Consider the following 20,300-nt stretch of genomic DNA (forward strand, 5'->3'; position numbering starts at 1 on the left):
CAGTGGGACCGACTCTGATTTAGAAATTACATCGATGTGACCTTCTGTTAGAGATTAATCAGCATGTCTCATAAAATATGTGTTACATCATGACCTGATGATTCATTTTAAAACCTATAAACAAACAATGTAATGTCTTAATACATATTTTCCAACTGGAAACCATACCTAAGATCCCAGTGCATGATGGGTATTGATCCCATTAGCACTTCTCTGTCAGCTGGTGAACTGCATCGTGTCAATGGAGTGTCTGACCAATGGGTCTGAGAAGTGAGGACAGTTTGAGCTAAATCCAGGAAGTATGTAACATCCACACATGGATATATAATAACATCCCTATTTTCAATCCAGTGTTGCTGAGCTTTACAAGAGGTGGTTTGAAAAGAAGACGCTGAGAGTAAGTAACCTCTATGTGTGTCACATTGGTTTAGCCACTTCCTTACCTTTTGTAGGCGAAGAGCAGCAGCTAAGTCGATTTTCTCCAATGAAAATGATGACCAATTATTTCGGCCATAGCCACCAAAGTAAATGTTGGACCTGTTTTCAATATGTGTCAAATTGTCCTGTGGTGGCAGACAGTGAATTGTTTCCGCTCTCTCTGTGTTTATTTGTCTCTTGTATTTGGCATGGAGCAAACTCCTGTTTATTAATAGCAAGTCGGCAGCATGAATGACTTACAGCATGTTGTATTTTTAGTGGGGGCTTATGTGTTTTGAGACCTATGAGCGTTTGGTTAGTGCGGTTTATCTGGTGTGATGTCATGTGAGGAGACCAGTCTGTAAAACACAAATCAACAGGGGGGTCACACAAGCACAGATAGAGATTGTGTGTTTGTTTTTATGTGTTGTTGTTATTGGATTTTTGACCCTGTGTGCATGTGTGATCTTAATGGCTGCTGAGTGTTTTGAGAACATGTATTGTAAGTCGATGTGTCTCAGCACGATTTGCCCTGGGCCACTGGGTAAATAAATCCAGGTAAATCCAGTCGCATGCCGATTCATTCAGGTTCCTCGTCTCATCCTAAATCTTTTAAGTCTCTTGAATTAGCTCAGTTTAGCCTTACCAAAAACGTCAATTAAGTAGTTCTCAGAAGCATGACAAATACTGAGCATGCTCAAAATCATTATTCAAGACATATAGGAAGTTGTTTGTAGGCTTGTTTGTGCTGTTTTACTGGATTTAATATATTGAAGTTGCATGACACATTGTAAACACATCACTCTGAAATGTATACTGTCATGTTACTCATGTTGGCTTTGAGTTGAATAAGAATAATATTTTTGTAATAACGAGATGTGAAGTGTATCTTTGTTCTGTCAGATGACCTTTTTGTAGTAACTGTCTCAGATTGTTTTTCCAGAAACTCCCAGGGTTTCATATCAAATACTTAGACCCGTCCAAGTATTCGATATGTTGTGTGTGCTTTGTTACTTTGCCCTTCACGTACCCCTCAAATTTGCAATTTGTTTTGTATCCAAATTCCCTCAGCACCTCCTTATTAGCCTCCTCCTCAAATGTCCATGGCCACACAAGGGCAAAAGACAAACCTCACCCACCCTTCCTTTTCTATCCTACCCTCCCTCCCCCCTCACCTACTATCCTTCTCCACAAGAGTTTTCCTAATACAGACATATCAGTCATTCACATTTTTAGGACGCCTGATTAAGCTGTAAAGCCCTCTGGAGCTCCCGCAGCCTTCATTCATAAAACAATGCCCTAACTACTATCACTCTTTCCCCTTTTGCTGCCCTGTTTTTGTTGATAGATGAAAGCTCACAGATTTAGTTTGTTAAGTGAACTCTTTGATCTTCATTAATGTGATGATCATGGTGAGCATGTTGTCCTGTTTCTGAATAACTCTGACTATGGAGCACTTGAAAGGCCTGCCCAGTTTATTTTTGTTTCTCTCTTCGGCATGTCATTTCCACTGCATGGAACTTATTCACTTTCCAGTTTGGGTTTCAATTTCCACTGCATGGCACGGCACAACTCAACATGACCTGCTTTATTTTGTTTCCTATTGGTAACTCTAAATGAATGTCTAAAAATGTCGCGCTGGACAAGACATGCCTCTGTTTGGTAACAGAAGAAGTGATCCAGCTTTGTTCAATTGTGTATTTGTGGCACGTTGAAGGTGTTGTCTGGGCTTTATTTTGTGGAGAGCAGCATACACGTCCTGCAAACATTGAGGGCATACATTATACAGTAGAATACACAATTGATAAAGTACCTGGACCAAAAGTTAATGAGTCGAGCTGTGGAAATTTGGCAATCTTTCTGTCATGCACCTGTTGATGTTTGTGCCAGCGTGTCTGTGAGCTTTGTGGATGTCAACAAGCAATTCATTTCATCACATCATGTGCCTGAGGAACTCCATAACTCTGGTGTTTGCAGTTAATCCTTTTTATAATGTTGACCCTTTGCCATCTTCAGCCATCTGTCAATTCCAACTCTCTTTGTGCTAATTTTAATATAGCATGCAATACAGGAGTTGACATTGACATATCTGTATGTTTACGCCGCTAGACAAGCACGTTGTCAGAAACTCAGGGATTACCTTTATCCTCCGTTAACAGGTTGCATTTATGACCCACAGTCAAATCATGATGTTATAGTTGTGCAGCCTCCTGACAGCAAAATATCCTTTATTGTGTGTTGGTCTCTATCTTAACGACAAGTTGACGTGATAACAGGGAGTCAGATGTTACAAAACAGATCTTTCCCTACCAAATTGGACTTGTATGATTGAATGGTCTGTCTTTTAAGGTGCCCATTGATGAAAGATAATGAAAGCAGGGGGTTTGTAAAGGGGTTCCCAGGAAGTTACAGAGGCCACCCGACTTCTTTGTCCACAATCACACGTGTGTTTAAGTGTAGCTATTTTCTACTTGTGTGTCATGTCCTGTATTTCCCTCTTGTGTTCCACGATGCAGGATTAGAGAGATTACTGCTCAGCTTTCTGACTCTGTTCCTTGAACAACTGGTCAGTGGCCAATACACACACATACATGCTCACAAGAAAACACTCACACTTACACAAAAACAAACATCACAAGCCCACAAAACACACGCCATACACTGATAAACATGTTATACGTTTTGCTAACACATCATGGACTCATCTGTGATTTCCAACGAGCAGTTTCAAGGTGGAAACAGCTGTGAGCAGCATCATAATCAGATATTTTGTCTGATGCAATAATCTGTGTCAATGAAAGGTTTTGAAATTAGGACCATAGTTCCCACTCTGGCTGAAGCTCTCAGTCACTCCCTAACATCACCCCACTTTCTCTTATCCACATCCTGAACTCAGCTGCCATTTACATCTCCATATTCAACTAAGTTTCCATACCCTGTTTATCAATTAAGTTGGCAGAAATGAACTTCACTTTGGACTACGGACTATAGCAGGGGCCAACAACTTTTGTTTTCAGGTAACATCACAAGCCCATAAAACCCGTTGTATATGCGATCAACTTTTGTTGGCTAATATTACGTTTTATAGTCTATCACAAAGTTCTTCAACTTTTTCAGGTATCCTCAGCTGGAAGAGAGACAAACTGCATATGTATAAAACTGAGTTTTTATAAAGGGCATACAAATAATGTGTAGGGTGGCCCCAGGGTGCCATGTATAGACCTTTTCATGGAACAGACAATAGGCTGAAGGAGTAATAATAACTTGATAGTACTTGATAGGTGTGGCACAGTCATTTGGCACAGTTTAGCATAGCCGTCATCAATGTTTACACCCATTAAACTTAGCTAATTATAGATTGGATTCATGTTAATCTAAAGTGTGTTTTCAGATGACCTCCCTCCACCAATCCAGTGATATCCAGACTGAGGGCCTCTTATCTATCACGTTTACAGAAGCCTTAGGTCATAATGTTTTTCTAATAAAGTAAAGCTTTATGGATTGTAATGTACCTGATGACTTCTGAAGATGTGATTATTCGGCTATCAGTAGTTGCTGCCTTCATATAGCGAGCACTATCTGTTCCTGTGGTGATCTCGTCCGCCATCTCCCACTCTTGTGCAACTTCAAGAAACTGGCACATGGTTCAGAAAAATGCCTTTCTTCTGTTTTCACCACAGCTAAAGAGAAAATAGTGCAGATGCAATTTGTCATGGATTAGGTGTGCCATTACACCAAGGTAGTAATGATTACTTCCTGAATACCAGTCTTCTGCGCCATGGAATTCCCGGTAAAAATCCACGCTTGATTTACGGTAGGATGTTGGGGTCAAACTTGGTAACTTGATTCATTTGTGTAGTTTTTTTTGGATTTTAATTCAGCACTTTGATCATACTCTGTTTCAACATAGTCTTGTGATATCACGTTATCGCTGGGGGACTTTCACAAGGAAGGAATGAGATGTTCTCAGATCAGATTGTTTACTGAGGAATCTAGTAATAATTTGTTAGGCAGCCTGTGTTTCTGAGCAACTTGGCTTCTACAATGTCAATACGCCAGTCTGCTGGTGGCCACAGAGCGGTTTTAGATGTAAACTCCCACTACTACTGTAAGCATAACAACATTACAATGAAAGGGTCCTTACTCTGCGCTGTGTTTTGCTCATATCATCGAGCCAAGTATTCTGTAGTCAGGAAGTAATTGTGTTTATGTTTAACGTTCTCTACTTATTCTGTTAACCCCATTAAAATGAATAAATAGTGCCGCTTGTTCTGTCAGGTTGTTTAAACATCACAGAGAAAAACAGCTGGTTCAGCTTCACCCTCTCTGCTTTTTTTTTGTATTCTTCTGTCCGCTTTCTCATTGAGTCTGCTCTCACCCTCCCCTCCTGTCTTTGTTGGTTTGCTCCTTTCCCTCGAAGGGAACAACCTGCTTTCGGTGCTCCTGATTGGTGGATTTCTTGTGAAGTGGGTGGGATCTGTGTCAGGCTGGTAGGAGCTTTACCAGTGGCGAGCCTGCTCTCAGCTGTCAAAGAGCATTCAGTCTGAAGTGCAGGCACAAACAGGATCTGTGTGTGTCTGTGTTTGCTTTCTGTGCCACTGCAGCTCCAGCCCAAACACGTTTTAGAGGACTTTGTGTTCTCATCTTCAAGACCTGCAATAGAAGTAGCAAAGGAGGAATAACATATCCTCTGATACTTGGCTTTTTATTTTGTTTCTCTTCTATTTCCTCCTTCCTGCTTTAATGCCCACGGTAGTGTGGACGGGGCCAGAGGAGGATGGGTCCAGCTGTGGACGTTCAGGCAGCAAAAGCCATGGAGGCAGAGCAAAAGCAGCAAAAGCAGCTCCAGCAGAGCTACATGGAGAAAGGGGTGATGCTTGAGCCCTTCCTACACCAGGTGGGGGGGCACTGCTGTGTGCTGCGCCTCGGGGAGCAGACCATCTGCAAACCCCTCATCACACGGGAGCATCAGTTCTACGAGAGTGTGCCTGCTGAATTGAGGAAGTTTATCCCCCAGTATAGAGGTAATGCAAGCCATGCTAAGATGTGTTGTTGTTGTTGTGGTGCTTTGGTGTGTTGCAATGCATCTTTCTGTCCTTGTGCCCCTGCTCTATGTGCATATGTTCAAGTCAGGAGGGATATTATGTTTTGCAAGCTTTTTGTAAAATGGAGATTTGGAGATTTTCAGGAAACAAAGTGTTGTTTTTAAGTAGTGCCAGCAGCATGTGCACAAGTGTGCCACAGGAGGGTGCTGCAGCTGAGCTTCAAACTGTCCACTGTTGTGATGTCATGTGTGTACCAGGCTGTACTAACACAGGTAAGTCAGGTTTGCCCTCATTTCTTTATTTGGCACGCAGCCAGCATGGTGAAAGGGCTACGGAAAAAGAGATTATTCCTTGTTTTGATCTACAAACCAAGCAGGAGGTCACCTTGAAAGGACAACATAGACATTCTTCAAAACCTGTACACGGTTGATTGTGGCTGAAACCAAAACTGACAGTCACACCACCACACCTTGTGTAGGATCTTTTAAAATGACAAAAGCAAATGGAGCATGATGGACAATTTCCACACTTCTTAATAAGCGGAAGTGCAATACTCTATGCCTCTCTCACACATATTTCTAAAAGCGCTTGAGGTTTTTTGTCATATGGGATAGCTTACAGGTTATATCAAAACATAACAACCTTTTTTTTCTCCTCAACTTGCCATTGTTATTTTGTAGCAATGGTGCTTTCATTTCAGATGTTTTTCCTCTTTACTTCTCTTGACTCCTTCACCTTATTTTGCGTTCTTCTTGAGTCACCTTGGGGATGAAAGGCTGTTATAAGAATCAAACAAGCTTTGGGGAACCTGCTGACTAATATTTGTTCTGCTCTCATTTTCTATAGCATCAAAAAAATATATGTCTGTGTATGTGTGTGGTTATATTTTGTATGTATATTGCTCATGATTTTGTGGGACACATTTCACGAAATCACAATAATATTTTACACAAAACAACAACATTTAAAAACACCCGACCTGTTTCACGAAACCCAATAACATTTCAGGAAAAATACCTTTGTGAGCCACCCTGGTCATGTGTTGTATGTGTACGCATGTACTGTATGTAAACTGCTCTGTAATTCCATGTTAAAGTGTGATTTCTGTTTACATTTCTGCTGCAGCCCTCTCGAAACATAAAATAAATTGACTTTATTGAGCCTTTTTGTGTTTGGGTTGTCATTTATTTATATTGATATATTCTTCTTATCATTGGATCTATTTAACAGCATACTTTGTTTTTGAGTTTACACAGAAAAACACTACCTGCATATTGATATTGACTCTGTCATTGTTTATTATTTTTGGGACAGATTTGGGTGTGGACACAAACTAATCTGAAAGTAGCTGCAGACATTCCTCTTGTGTTATCATATCAGCTTTTTGTGCTTTGATTCTTTATGAAAGACATATTCTCTTCATTGCTCCATGACACAAATGTCTAACACACGTCTTTGTTTTCCCCTCTGTGTCTGGTTCTCAGGGGTGGTGTCAGTCAGCTTCGAGGAGGATGAGGAAGGGAACCTTTGCTTCATTGCTTACCCCCTTCAGAGTGACCCGGCACCTGATCTGGAGAACAAAGACCCCTCAGCCGACAAACATTTGGGGATGCTTATATGGGAGAAAATGATAGCATCCTCGTCACTTGTGGACAGTGAAAATTACAGCAAAGATGGCCGATGCCGCCTCTCTTGTAGTGACAAGGACAAAAGGTGAGCTGGAAGACTCTGCCAAAAAAGAGAGCAGTACACTCAGGGACTTGTTAATCACCATAAAGCAGAAAGTGTGGTCAATGCATTGGTGTCATTAACAATGGAGACGGTAGCCCCACCACTGTTTGAAATTACTTATTTTGTCCCTTTTCAAGAGTATCATTTATTTTTTTAACCCTCCTGCTATCCTCAGATTTACTTTACACCCTTTATTATTTAGGTATCTTAGTTGACTACCTAAATAACCATTTAAATAAAACATTACCCCAACCTTCCCCCCCACAGACCCCTTTATACATCCAGAATTCCTATTATGTGACTATTGAAAAATATATAAATCACCATAAAATCTCACTGACTGAAATAAAATGTTAAAGTAAGATATTTTTGATGTTGTTAAAGGATCAATAACTAAAGCAGAGGGTCGTTTTTTTTACAATGATACATTTGCATGTAATAGTCACCTCAATATCATCCTACACAATCAACACAAATATGTGTAAAATGTTGGCCTTTTTTTATGTTTTATACTACTAAAACAGCCTGGGGGGGGGGAGTGCGAGTGTGGATTTTCCCCTTTGCAGTCCATGTACATGCACAGAAACCTATATAACACACTACATGAAAGGGGAAACCCCAAAAGCACGACAGGGACCCTCAAACTAACAAATGCAAAAGCTTTCAGAACTTTTTATTTGGACAGTAAGAAATCATAAAATGCTATTTAAATATAGGATAAATGTATGTGCATTGACCTCAAAAAAAAAAAAATAGTCCCCCCAAGCTTACTCTGTTGCTAAAATCTGTAGATTTTAATATTTCTTCACGTAGCTCCTTGCTTTGTTTTTTTTAAATCTTGGTAATGATGTACTCAACAACAACAACAACATGCAGGAGCAAAATGAGACGCTTTAACATTCAAACATTGCCTCATGTACATTTAATTAAAGTGGATTCATTGATCATTTCAGAAATGTTACACAACCATGATCTTTTCAAAACAGTCTTTATATTTCCTTTAGAAACTGTCTCTGAATGCTGTGCAGAGAGAGAATCACAGCTTCAGGGTTGCATAACAGCAATAGATGCATGTCAGTGCACAAATACAAAAACTAGTCGTGACAGCAAAATTGTTGTGGAGGTGTATTTTAAATGCTTTTGTAAGATTATAATGAGTGCAGGACACTATTTTATTGGTTAATTATGTATACACATTACTGCCCCCTTACATACTAGGGAACCATGTTTATTTAAACATTTCTACTTGTTATTACCATGGTCTGAAGCAATCCAAAAGCATAAGTAAACATGAACTCTCTCCCACATATAAAAACAATTTGGGGCTTCACTAAATAAGTCTCTGATACAGTTTCTATGGTGCAGCTCCACACTTTATAGCCTCATGCTTGATGACATAACAAGTTTGAGAATTACTTCTCATGTTTCTGGGTTTGAGAGAGTAATTTACGTTTACAAGTATTGACTGAATTGAGCAACATAATATCTTCTTAATCTAATGATGTTCTCTTTTCTTCTGCCGTCCAGCGATCAGAGTCTGAAGGAGAAGATCGAGGTGCTCTGCTACAGACTGGACAGCAGTCACAGTAATGCCGTACCGCAGCACACACACAACCCCTGGACACACACAAGTAAACATCACCAGCTGCAGAAGTTGCAGCAGAGCGACATGCACCGCAACAAATACAGTATCCTTTCACTGGCAGACAACTACGCTTTCTTTTTTGTCTTGCAACATTCAATATAATAGTGGAAGGGACAGGATTGTTCAGAGTTTCCAGACCGAAAGAAACCTCAAAACTGCACCTGGGCTGCACACTGACGGGACTTGCCTGTACATGCGGGGTTGTAGAGATGATAGCATTAATGTGAAGCCTATCAATTTAAAAGCGGCAGTAGTGGAATGTCAGTATATTTAGCTACATTTCTTTATGAACTACAATTGGCCCCAAATAAACACCTGGTAGAGCATTAGTCCTATGTATGAGTCCTTACTGCACCAGGTGTTACCTCTCTCTCCTCCTTTACTGATTATGATTACCTTATAATGACCAAATATATTACATACAGAGGGAAAGATTATGCTAATTGTTCAGGTTCATATTTGTGTTTTGGGCCTTTTCTGTGACATGTTTACATGCTTCAATGTTCAAAAAGGTATTTATTTCACTCATACTGCCTGTGCTGCAGCACCTCTTTTCACCCTCTGTCTGAAACCAAAACCCCGTCTGCTCTGATGGTTAGCTGGCTGGCTCTTTTCTGATTGGTCCACCGCTAAGAGATGTCCCGCCCCTGAGCCAATCACGTAGTGTTACAAAGTGATGTCACGTTGTTAAGGGAGTAAACAAAGGAGTCCAATGCAGACTGTGGGAGAAAAACTCCATAGAACTTTGGGATTTTAACCTTTGCAGACCGTTTACATAACAAACTAGATACACACACTAATTGTAGGTTGATTAGTGGAAAGAAGGCTGTGTTTTTTGTTATTGGCCTTCTTGACTCTACTGACCAGAATTCATCCTGCTGGAGAACCTGACGTGGCGGCACACTTTACCGTGTGTGTTGGACCTGAAGATGGGCATACAGCAGCATGGAGACGATGTCACAGAGGAAAAAAAGGCCAGGAAGATTTACAAGTGTCAGCAGAGCACAGTGTCCCAGTTAGGAGTCGTCCTCTCTGGCATGCAGGTGAGCTTCTCTTAGCCATCGCTTTAGTATCAATGGCTGCATCCAAAAGGAATAGTTGGACATTTTGGCGTATTGTTTGTAGAGATGGATGATAATATCAATATAACTACTTAAATATAAGGCTTACAAAATCCACCTACCTGCACCTCTAAAGCCTGATGGAAAGGAAATCTAAAACAGGTCAAGTGTCAATCTGGCAACAGACAAAAAAACAACTAAGTACAGTAAAATATGACAATATACTATCAAATATTTGCAGTAGTGGAAAGATGTGCAGATTTTAAAAGAGGTAACTTTGAACAGAAATGTGCAAAGTATACAGAGTGATGTGCAGGATTCACACCGACCTCTCTTTGTCCCTCCATCAGGTGTACCGGTGTGACACGGGTCAGCTGATGTTCATGAACAAATTCCACGGCCGCAGCTTGACGGTGCCGGGCTTCAAGGAGGCTTTGCTCCAGTTCTTCCACAGCGGACAGCGTCTGCGGCGTGAACTCCTCTCCCCCGTCATACAAAGGCTCCGAGAGCTGCAAGCCGCCCTGGAAACCTGTGAATCCTACCGCTTCTACTCCAGCTCCTTGCTCATCATCTACGACGGAGCGCCCCAGCCAAAGCACGCTAAGGACAGCCTCTCTGAAGAAGAGGATGAGGACGAGGAGGTGGAACCAGACATGGAGGAAGAGAAGAGGGAAGGTGAAGCAGCAGGTGCATTCGGTATCCCACGCAGACCCTCCACGTCTAGCGAGGGCAGCATCAGGGACGGGAGCTTGTGTGTGGGCCACTTAGAACCCCGGAGCCCCATGGTGGAGGTGAGAATGATAGACTTTGCCCACACCACCTGCAGCCATTACCAGGGGGACAGCGTGGTGTACGAGGGCCTGGACAGCGGCTACATCTTCGGCCTCCAGAACTTGATCACCATCATCTCCGAGCTGGAGAACACCAGCACAGACTGATGAGACAACACACAGGAAAACGAGGAGGACTGGACTACAGAGGTGGAGAGAGATTTCTCCTCTTAAATTAACATCCTATTGTAGCAGACATTTTATTGGACCTACAGCCTGTTTTTTGCTCTTGGTGCTCCTCAATGTTCCTGTTGTATGTTTCCATTTTTGGGATATGAAAAAGAAATGCACTTAACATAGACAAGCCATCTGTGTGAACAATGCAGTGATTCACTGTATCATTCTGTCTAATTCAGTTTGGGACAAAAGTGTAGGCAGCATTAAAAGCAGATAGGAGTCTCAGGAGAGGAGAAATGTTTTTGTTGTGTCGGATCCAAAGAAAGCATTTAGCACAAAAACACTTTATGATGAAGAAGGACTTGAAGGAGTGTGTTTGTTGCCTTTTAATTCTGCCATCCTCTTTTCCCAGTTCGTCTTGACTCAAAGAGATTATTTTAGGTATAAGGGAAAGATGATATAAAAGTTTTTGCATTATTTGACATGTTTCATAAAATAAATAGAAAGTCTAAAAAAAAAGAAAAACGCGTACTACATTCCATGTCGTTCAATGTCATAATAATAATATTGATTAATATTGTTACTTGACATGTTTGGATACCTCTATCTTGTATGTGTGGGCTGTAAGGGAAGAAAATAAAGACTTCAAGTCAATATCTGTGTCTTCTTTCATATTCACTGGACAGGAAGTGGGTGAAAACTGCAATCTGAAAAGCCTCAAATGTGTACATAAGGTTAGTTGGCCGGCTTTGTTGTGAATAGTCAACTGCTTAGAGATGTCCCGCCCCTTAGCCTATCACAAACAATATATTGGAGCGCTAGCCAATAGAAGCGCAAGTGTTACATAGTGATGTCACTATGTTACGGAAGTGAACAAAGTAGTCCAATGGAGGCGTTTTCAGGCACACTACAGGAAAGGGAAACCCCCAAAAAGCATACAAGGGTCTCTTTAATATACTATGAATTTACTAAATTCTATACTATGAACACTTTACATGTTTTTTTCATGTATTGTGTCTTGATTTTTGTCCATGTTTATGTTGCAAATGGAGCTGCTGTGACGCAAGTCCAATTTCAGACTTGATCTGACCATTAAAGTATCATCGTATCGTATGCATCACTGCTTGTTGATGCAAAGATGTTAAAAAAGAAACTGGTTGGTTCTGGCAGGAGGAGGATTACGACACTCCGGCTGCGTCCACTGGTCCGGCTCGTCTCTGACCAGTCTGAGGCGGACAGAGAGGAGAGAACAATCTGCGCTCAGAGTCACGGGCTGCGGTCATGTGAGGAGTACCGACCGTCTGCAGGGAGGAGAGATGTGAGGCAGACACAGGCCTTTGTAAACAGAGAGCATGGGCCGTCAACACCAGGGTTGGGAGAGTTACTTTATGTATTCCATTACAATTAGTTATTTGTAAAAGGTGTAATCCTGTCAAAATGTAAAAGTGATGTAACCTGATTACTTTCCGTTACTTTTGGATAACTTCAGAAAATAAATATTATTACTTCAGAGCATTATGTGAGACAACAAAACAACCTTACAAAAGAAGAAACCGCCAAAAATGTGTCCTTTGCTCAGAGATTTCGTCACAGGAAAACTTGCCTTTTATCAAGCATTGTTATGATTGAGAGAGCACCAGTGGAAACATATTGTGCTTCTAAACTTTATTAGGACTGAAATTTGGGAAAAACAGAAAAATGTGTTCCATCAGCTTTTCTTTGGACATTCTATCCCACTGCAGCAACAGTTTTGTAATTAATTAATTAATTAATTGTCAACACATATGTTCCTTATATAGGCTACTGTAACATATTTAATTCCCAATCTATGACCTAGCTTATACTGCAGCAAATGTATAAAAATACATTAAGAAGTCAAACCCTTTACTGTCACCCAGTAAAGGACAGACACTTAATCTTTAAGAGTCTGGGTCAGGGCAGGCTTAGGATGGTTTATGAGCCCATATCATATGTACACGCCACTCTCAGACCCCGATGTATGTTTAATAGTCTGCCAACGACCAGCAGCAGGAGGCATGTGGTGCTTCTGTGCTGTGTAACTGCAAAGGGATATATAAATTGATAGATGGATGGAGAGATGTGTGTTTAGCAAATGTTACATAACAGCCTCAGGATCAGTGGTCTGCTTTAAACCATCAAATGATCCCACTCTGTCCTCATATGCATGTATATAAAACCACACACATATTGTAAATTCACTGTTATTCTATACCACAGTGCTTGCATGATGCTGTATATCAAGTGTTTGTGTTTGCATCATGGTAGCCCATGGCTTTGTGCATGTGGAGCAGTTGCGTAAGAGCGGCTTAAATCACTATGACAACAGCAGCCAAGCAGCTGGGAATGAAATAGTGTCGAAGCATTTTGGGCCACGAGAGCCATGCCCCTCTCCCGTTCATCAAAAATATTAACATACTGTTCATTCAACAAGTCTGCTCCATCCTTTAATGAACACATTGTGTACGCATGCATATAGACACTGTGCTGCACACTTCCATTGAAAGCACATGGTGTGATTGATGTGTTACCTTCAAAAACAATAACTCTTCATTTGCATTGCAAACGCCCAGTTGCTGAAGTTGAAGCTAGTGCATGATGCAAATCTCATTTTGTTTACTTGCATCATCTCATTTCCTTTTCTCTCAACAGTCACTCATTATCTGCAGCAGACTGAGGCTTATATCTAATGACTGTGAAGCACTTTATGACACTGTTGAAAGGCAGATCACAAAGTTCCAGTACACACATGGGATAGTTCAGAACAAATCCACAGCTCCAGTTTGCTCCTGGATATTCTTTAAAGGATTTGTCCTTGATTGCTTTTCAAATAGAGATGCAAGCTTTCTATTTGTATCTACTTGGTGTTTGCTTTTTGGTGTGTGTGTGAACCTTTTGTAAATTACTGGAGGGGTTTTTTCTGTCATATTTTCAATTTCAGCAGAAAGCCTTTCTACTCTTCGCTTGTATGCACACACATCTTTTTTTATTTGGTTAAGATGATGGAGGTTGTAGGGATTAATCTCCTGACCTGCTTAAAATGTGTATTTAATGAGATTACAGCATCCAATGAAGTGTATGTGTGGGGACTAAAGTTGCTTTTTAGGTCAGAAGAGATTATAGCAGCTGTGCTTTAGTTTGATGATGTGGAGATATAAGATAAAGCTGGAATAAATCCAAAACACTACTGTAGACTTAGCGCTGAATAGTCAGCATAGCTCTCTACATGCTCACAATGACAATGCTAACAAGATTATGTTTAGCAGCTACTGTTAACTAAACAAACCCCTTTATGACGATGTGAAATGTCATTGTTCAAACTACCAAACCCCAAAAAATCCAATTGGACCAAAAGACTCTTTCTTGGACAGATTGAAAATAAACTCTCAAACGTGGAGTTTAAATATCATCTCATGCTAAGACATGATAAAGTATACTTATCATATAAATGAAACTAAACATTAAAGGTCCCATGTCATGCTTTTCCGGTTATTACCCGTCCCCTTGTGTGTTATGTAGCTTTTTATGCATGTGAACGGTCTGCAAAGTCGATAAACCCTCAAAGTACACCCTGTAGCGAGTAAAACTCTAACACAGAAAATACCTGTCTATGCTGCCCCAGAACGCCTCGTTGGAGATTTTCGTTTTCCATTTTTTTCTTCCTGGAACCAAGTGACGTAACGACGATCCAAATGGACCAATTGGTCCAAATGGACCGATCCGCCTGGACTCAGCCTGAGACAGCGGGACACGGTGAGGCCCGGCCCGGGCCCGGTCCGAGCACACACACAGACTGTGTGTATGCTCCGGCCGAGCTCGGGCCGGGCCTCGCCGGGCCTCGCCGTGTCCCACCGTCCCGCAGACCCCACGCAGCAACCAGGAAACAACACCAGCAAGCCAGCTCACACTGTCCGCACCAGCAGCGAGCCCCGCAACGTCCCGCCAACACGGCACCCAGACCCCACGCAGCATTCTCATCTGTTTGTCATTACTGGTGTCTTTTTGTGGTTGCTAACAAACGCCATTGTAACACATAATCACTGATGTTCCGCTGTAACGGTGGTGGACTCATCAGAACAGAGTGGGCGAGCTGACCAATCAGAGCACAGCGGGCTCATAGGGAGGGGGGGGGCAGGAGCTCCAACAAGCCGTTTAGGACAGAGAGTGAATACACATACTATACAGAGATGCTGTATGAGAAACCAATGTGAGTTTGGAAAATTGAACAATGTAAATCTATTCTAGTAGACCTCAACAATGGAATTATGATCAGTAGAAATGGCCATGACATGGGACCTTTAAGAGACTTCTATTGTTTCCAGGATTTTTTCACGCAATAATCAGAGGAAACATTCCAATACAATAACAGAAACCAATGATTCTTTATCACTTGCAGATAAAATGATGCAATGAGCTGATTCCCGTCTAAATCATTCAGTTTTATAAAATCCCATCTCTGGCTTGATCCTGCACTCACACATGCACAGCCTCTGCTGCCATGTCAGTACTAACAGTATTTTACCCTTCAAAAATAATCATATGGCTTGTTGCATGGAGGGTCGGTCTACATGGCTACTCACAGAAGCAGAGGAATTGGAGGGGAGAGAGGAAAAGTAAAATCGAGCCAAAGTATAATTGGAATGTTGCATAACGGTGGTGTTGTCTGCCAGGCGTTGGCTTCGACCTTGCCTGAGGCCTCTGTCGTACCCACTGTCAAACTCATTTACACTGACATCTTAATTACTATAATGAACCATCAGAGGCACACATTAGCATTAAACACACTCTTTATTCAGACTTCTGCCCTCTTGACTCACTCCATGTGTGTTACTCTGGCTCTCATTTCACTATTGCACAGCCAGTCCTCCATTGGATTATAGTTGTGGGATTACAGGTTTTGGTTTAGGGTTATATATTTAGATTTGAATATTGATGAATACTACGAAAACATTGTGCAACAATTTTTTTGTGAAATTAGCTGTGTCTTCCAAACAGCTTTTCCCAAATGTGCATGTTTTCAGGGATAGGCAGGTGCCAGACATGGTGTTGACAAATGTGTTTTGACATATTGCTGGCAGGGATTATATTTAGCTCTCTGCATTGTTCCACAACACTGGGATCCTCTTTGCCCGCTGATATCTCTGTCCCATTCCCCTACTTATGGACATTAATCTATCCTCCGTGGTGTGTTTACATAAGTCCTTCATATACAGTGTTTGTGCAGTGGCAGATTTGAGTCTCTTTCGAATCGTCTGGTCATTTTGTGGTTGTTTTTGTCTGTGGTTCTCCTGTCCCTTGTCATGGATGTTTTGTGCCTCATTTTGGTTGTTTTGTCCCTTTATTCAGTCTATTTTTGCTCACTTTGTGTCTGATTAATAAACCAAAAGCATTACTTGGAACTGAGTGGCTGATCAATAAAGCTCTGCAGAATAAACAACTATTTCTGGATTGCTTCGTTTTTTTATTGAAGTTTGAGTGTGATTCATTTAAAAACAAATTCATACCGAACTAAAAATAACTCCTGTTTTACATTTGAAAGCACACCTCTTAAATGTTCCATATGACAGACAGGAGGAATTGTTCCGTAGATTATTATTAGGCTATTAAAAACGTTGTGAACGCAGAGACTACTGGGGGCTTTGAGCGGTATTTGCTTGTCCTCACCTCTTTGTTGTGTGGTCATAACGTAAAGGGATGTACAGATATCTCTCTATCTTGACAGCAGATGTGCAAGCTCCCACCATCCTCCAGTGTGAGTGTGTTTTTACTGCTGGACTTTAAATCAAGGGATAGGTGAGAGTAGAGCTGGGGAGTTTAGACTGATCAAATGTACAGATGGGTATACGCTCCAAAAATCCTATTGCTATTTGTGTCAATATTATGGGTCACTGGCTAATTGTGCCACCAGAACTGTGCAGTCAAATGTGCTAGTCTCCACCAATCAATACCACAGGAACATGACAACTAACAAAGTGATTAAATGTTCCACACACACACACACACACACACACACACACACACACACACACACACACACACACACACACACACACACACACACACACACACACACACACACACACACACACACACACACACACACACACACACACACACACACACACACACACACACACACACACACACACACACACACACACACACACACACACACACACACACACACACACACACACACACACACACACACACACACACACACACACACACACACACACACACACACACACACACCCTACAATGACACTGACCTCTAGTGGTACTAAAGGCAAAAGGAAATATGGAGCTTTTAAAATATTTAATCATTATAAAATGTAACAATGCAACGCAGCACATACTTATTTGTAATAACGATACTGCATTTTACAATCAAATAATGTGTGTGCATATAAATGAAAGATATTATTGGATTGGTAATAGTGTTCCATCAAAGTGTAAATAACTTTTAATATTGTGGATAAGCATATCATTCTCCCTCACTCCTACCGGAAGGTATACTCAGGAGTGTAGAACATTGAGAACATATTGCAAGTCTAAATTGTGTGGCTCCATTACTCATCGGATACTGTTAAAACTGAACAATATGCTAAATGTAATATCTTTATTCCAATGCCACAGTGGGGAAGCTATGATAACACTAGTACTGAGAAAACTTAACACCCTATGGAACAATAGCGAATGTAATTATCTAAAAACAAATGCCTGATGATGAGATTAAAACATGACTTAATTACCTGGGCTAAAAACGCATGCACAGACTGGTGAAAACTTTAATCGGTCAACTGCATTTTACATAGTCACTTTTCTTCTCCCAATCAAGATATGATCCCCTATTTATTCATAATCTATCTCAATAGATCAAATCATAAATTTAAATAGCCTTAGTCTTTCTCAGAGGAAGGCGTCAACAGCTTACACCTTAACATTGGCCCAGAGACGGTTTGGAAAAGAGACGCAGCACTGAGAGATTCTATTACTCCAATGGGAGAAAACGTAAACAACACAGATTGTGACATATTAGTTTTCCCCATGGTCACCAGAATAACTATTGGACCCAATTTCCACAAGTGTTATATTTATGGGAATTTCTTAGATGGACAGATCAGGAGAAAATGACCTTTTTTCGAACAATTTGTGTGATGTGTCTTTCATGGTAACACACTCTCACGAGATCTGGCAACAGCGCTTTAATGTTTCGTTGCTTGGATCTCTCTGGAGCAGAAATGAAAGAGTGTTCACATGTTTTACGTTTTGGTACGTTTTTAGGGAAATGTTGTAATATTGCAACGTTGGGCTTAGGTGGGAGCAGAATTTCTTTATTTCTACTCACATTGTCTGAATAAATATATTGAACAACTAAGGGTTGATTTGCCGGATTGATTGCTTACTTAGCCCTATATCAGTATATAGCATGAATAATAATCACACATCAGTCATATTTTTTATGAATAGTCATTTATTAAATATGAATACAATTGGTAGTCTCAAAAACAGTTCCTATCGTCGGGAAAAGCAGAGAAGGACGTCACACTTGGTGCATTGTGTGTTTGTGTACCCTTTACTGCAGTGTCTGCAGCGTCCTCTCTTTGTCTTCACTGGAAAATGTGCCACTAGGTCCTTCCGTACATCCAGTGGAGGTTGTGATCTCTTGGATGGGGCCCCGTTTGGTGGACTCCCATCACCTGAGGATGGTCTCTTCTGAGCATTCAACGGGCTCCTTGATGTCACTGTCGCTGCTGGGCTCCCGTTGCATGAAGATGGTCGTCCTCTCTTGGGTGTTTTCAGAGGAGTTGTGTTCACCTGATTAGAACAGAATCAATCAAGATACATGTCAAAAATACATTAGGATACAAGTCAAAAATATTACAGTGAAATATAAAAAAATATTACAAACGGCAAATAGCAGAAATGCATTCTTACCAGGATGAGAGAGGATGCTAGATCTGCCTGAAACTGTCTCCTGGTCAGGATCTCCTGCTTTGGCATCTTTAGAGCTTTGCGCTCCCGCTTGTAGGAGCCAGGCGTTGATCACAGCAAGGATGATGGTGTGCCAGAAGATGTACACGTACCAGCGTCGGGACTTCATGGGGAACTTGTATATGGCCGTAAACGAGTCCAACAAATCCATACCTCCCATCCCATGTTGTTGTAAGTACCCACAATGTAAGGCCTCTCAACTTCTACGTAGGTTTTGTTGGCTTTGTCCCAGCGTTGAATTCTCTGCAGGGTGTGGTCCAGCAAAGGATGACACAAGTGTGACCGCTCTGCTGTCATACCATTTAACAGCACAGATGTTGTGGTTGGCCCCCACTCGGATGTCAAAGCTTCCTCTCCCTTTTTTCTTCAAGCTCTTCTCCTCTTCAAGGTTACAGTTGGGTAAGCGCACCTGCCTGGCTGTTCCCACATAATGAATCCACGATCAAGGAGCTTCACTACCAATGGGACACAGGTGAAGTAGTTGTCTGCGTAGATCTTGTAGTTCTGACCTTCTGGAAGCGTGGAGGCAAGCTTCACCTGACAATCCAAGTTCAGACTTGGCTCGTATCCCATTGACACTGCCTTGGTATACATCAAAGTCACAGATCATTCCAGAGATTATCATAATAAAAGCAATACCTACACCCATACATGCAGGTAAACCAGTTCAACAAGTCACACAATCCTGCCTATTAGCATAATGAACGGAATACCTACACCCATACATGCAGGTAAACCAGTTCAACAAGTCACACAATCCTGCCTATTATCATAATGAACGGAATACCTACACCCATACATGCAGGTAAACCAGTTCAACAAGTCACACAATGCTGTCTGGCTAATGATAACAGGCTAATTATCATACTAAAAGGGATACATCCAAGTGTCTCAACACATTTCAGAAACTGTTTCTGCCAGAACCAGAGTTAAATGTATTTTTGTAACTAAATATTAAATATTAAAAAAGTTTAAAATATTGCTACAGATATAATTTCACATACTTTTATCAGAAATAATGTATGAATTTATTCAATTCTGGTCTTCATTCAAAATCTTAACAGAGGACACATTTAGAACTTAGTTATAGTGAATTATCAAAGACATTATATTTCTATTAGTGTTTTATTTCCACATATAAGAAGGGCAATCTCCATGACAGGGACACATGCTATTTTGACTACCACACTGACTCAGTGTTGTAATATTACAACAAAGACATAAGCTGCTTAAAATAAAATGTGATGAATGTATTCCACAATAACTAAATATGTACATGTTCTAATCTAGACATTGTAATAATCACCCCAAAAAATTTTTTGAGGCATTTTACTTACTTGAATCTGACAAATCCAGTTCAATAAAACAAAGAGATGTTGCTCGTTTGAAGATTCGGAAGTTGTGTGAGTGTATGGCCAGAGGGACCTATAAACACATT

General features: G+C 41.0%; 1 protein-coding gene across 1 annotated transcript; it reads left to right on the plus strand.

Annotated features, from left to right (window-relative positions):
• Positions 1 to 4,553: 4,553 nt before the first annotated feature.
• LOC117475478 (inositol hexakisphosphate kinase 2-like) lies at positions 4,554 to 11,402 on the plus strand. The gene is made up of 5 exons (XM_034121699.1): positions 4,554 to 5,441; positions 6,947 to 7,175; positions 8,721 to 8,881; positions 9,706 to 9,881; positions 10,250 to 11,402. Exons 1-5 carry the CDS (start codon positions 5,195 to 5,197, stop codon positions 10,835 to 10,837), a joined length of 1,401 nt encoding a protein of 466 aa, XP_033977590.1. The 5' UTR covers positions 4,554 to 5,194; the 3' UTR covers positions 10,838 to 11,402.
• The last annotated feature ends 8,898 nt before the right edge of the window (positions 11,403 to 20,300 follow it).

This window comes from Trematomus bernacchii, unplaced genomic scaffold (genome assembly GCF_902827165.1).
Source record: "Trematomus bernacchii unplaced genomic scaffold, fTreBer1.1, whole genome shotgun sequence".
Classification (NCBI taxonomy): domain Eukaryota; kingdom Metazoa; phylum Chordata; class Actinopteri; order Perciformes; family Nototheniidae; genus Trematomus; species Trematomus bernacchii.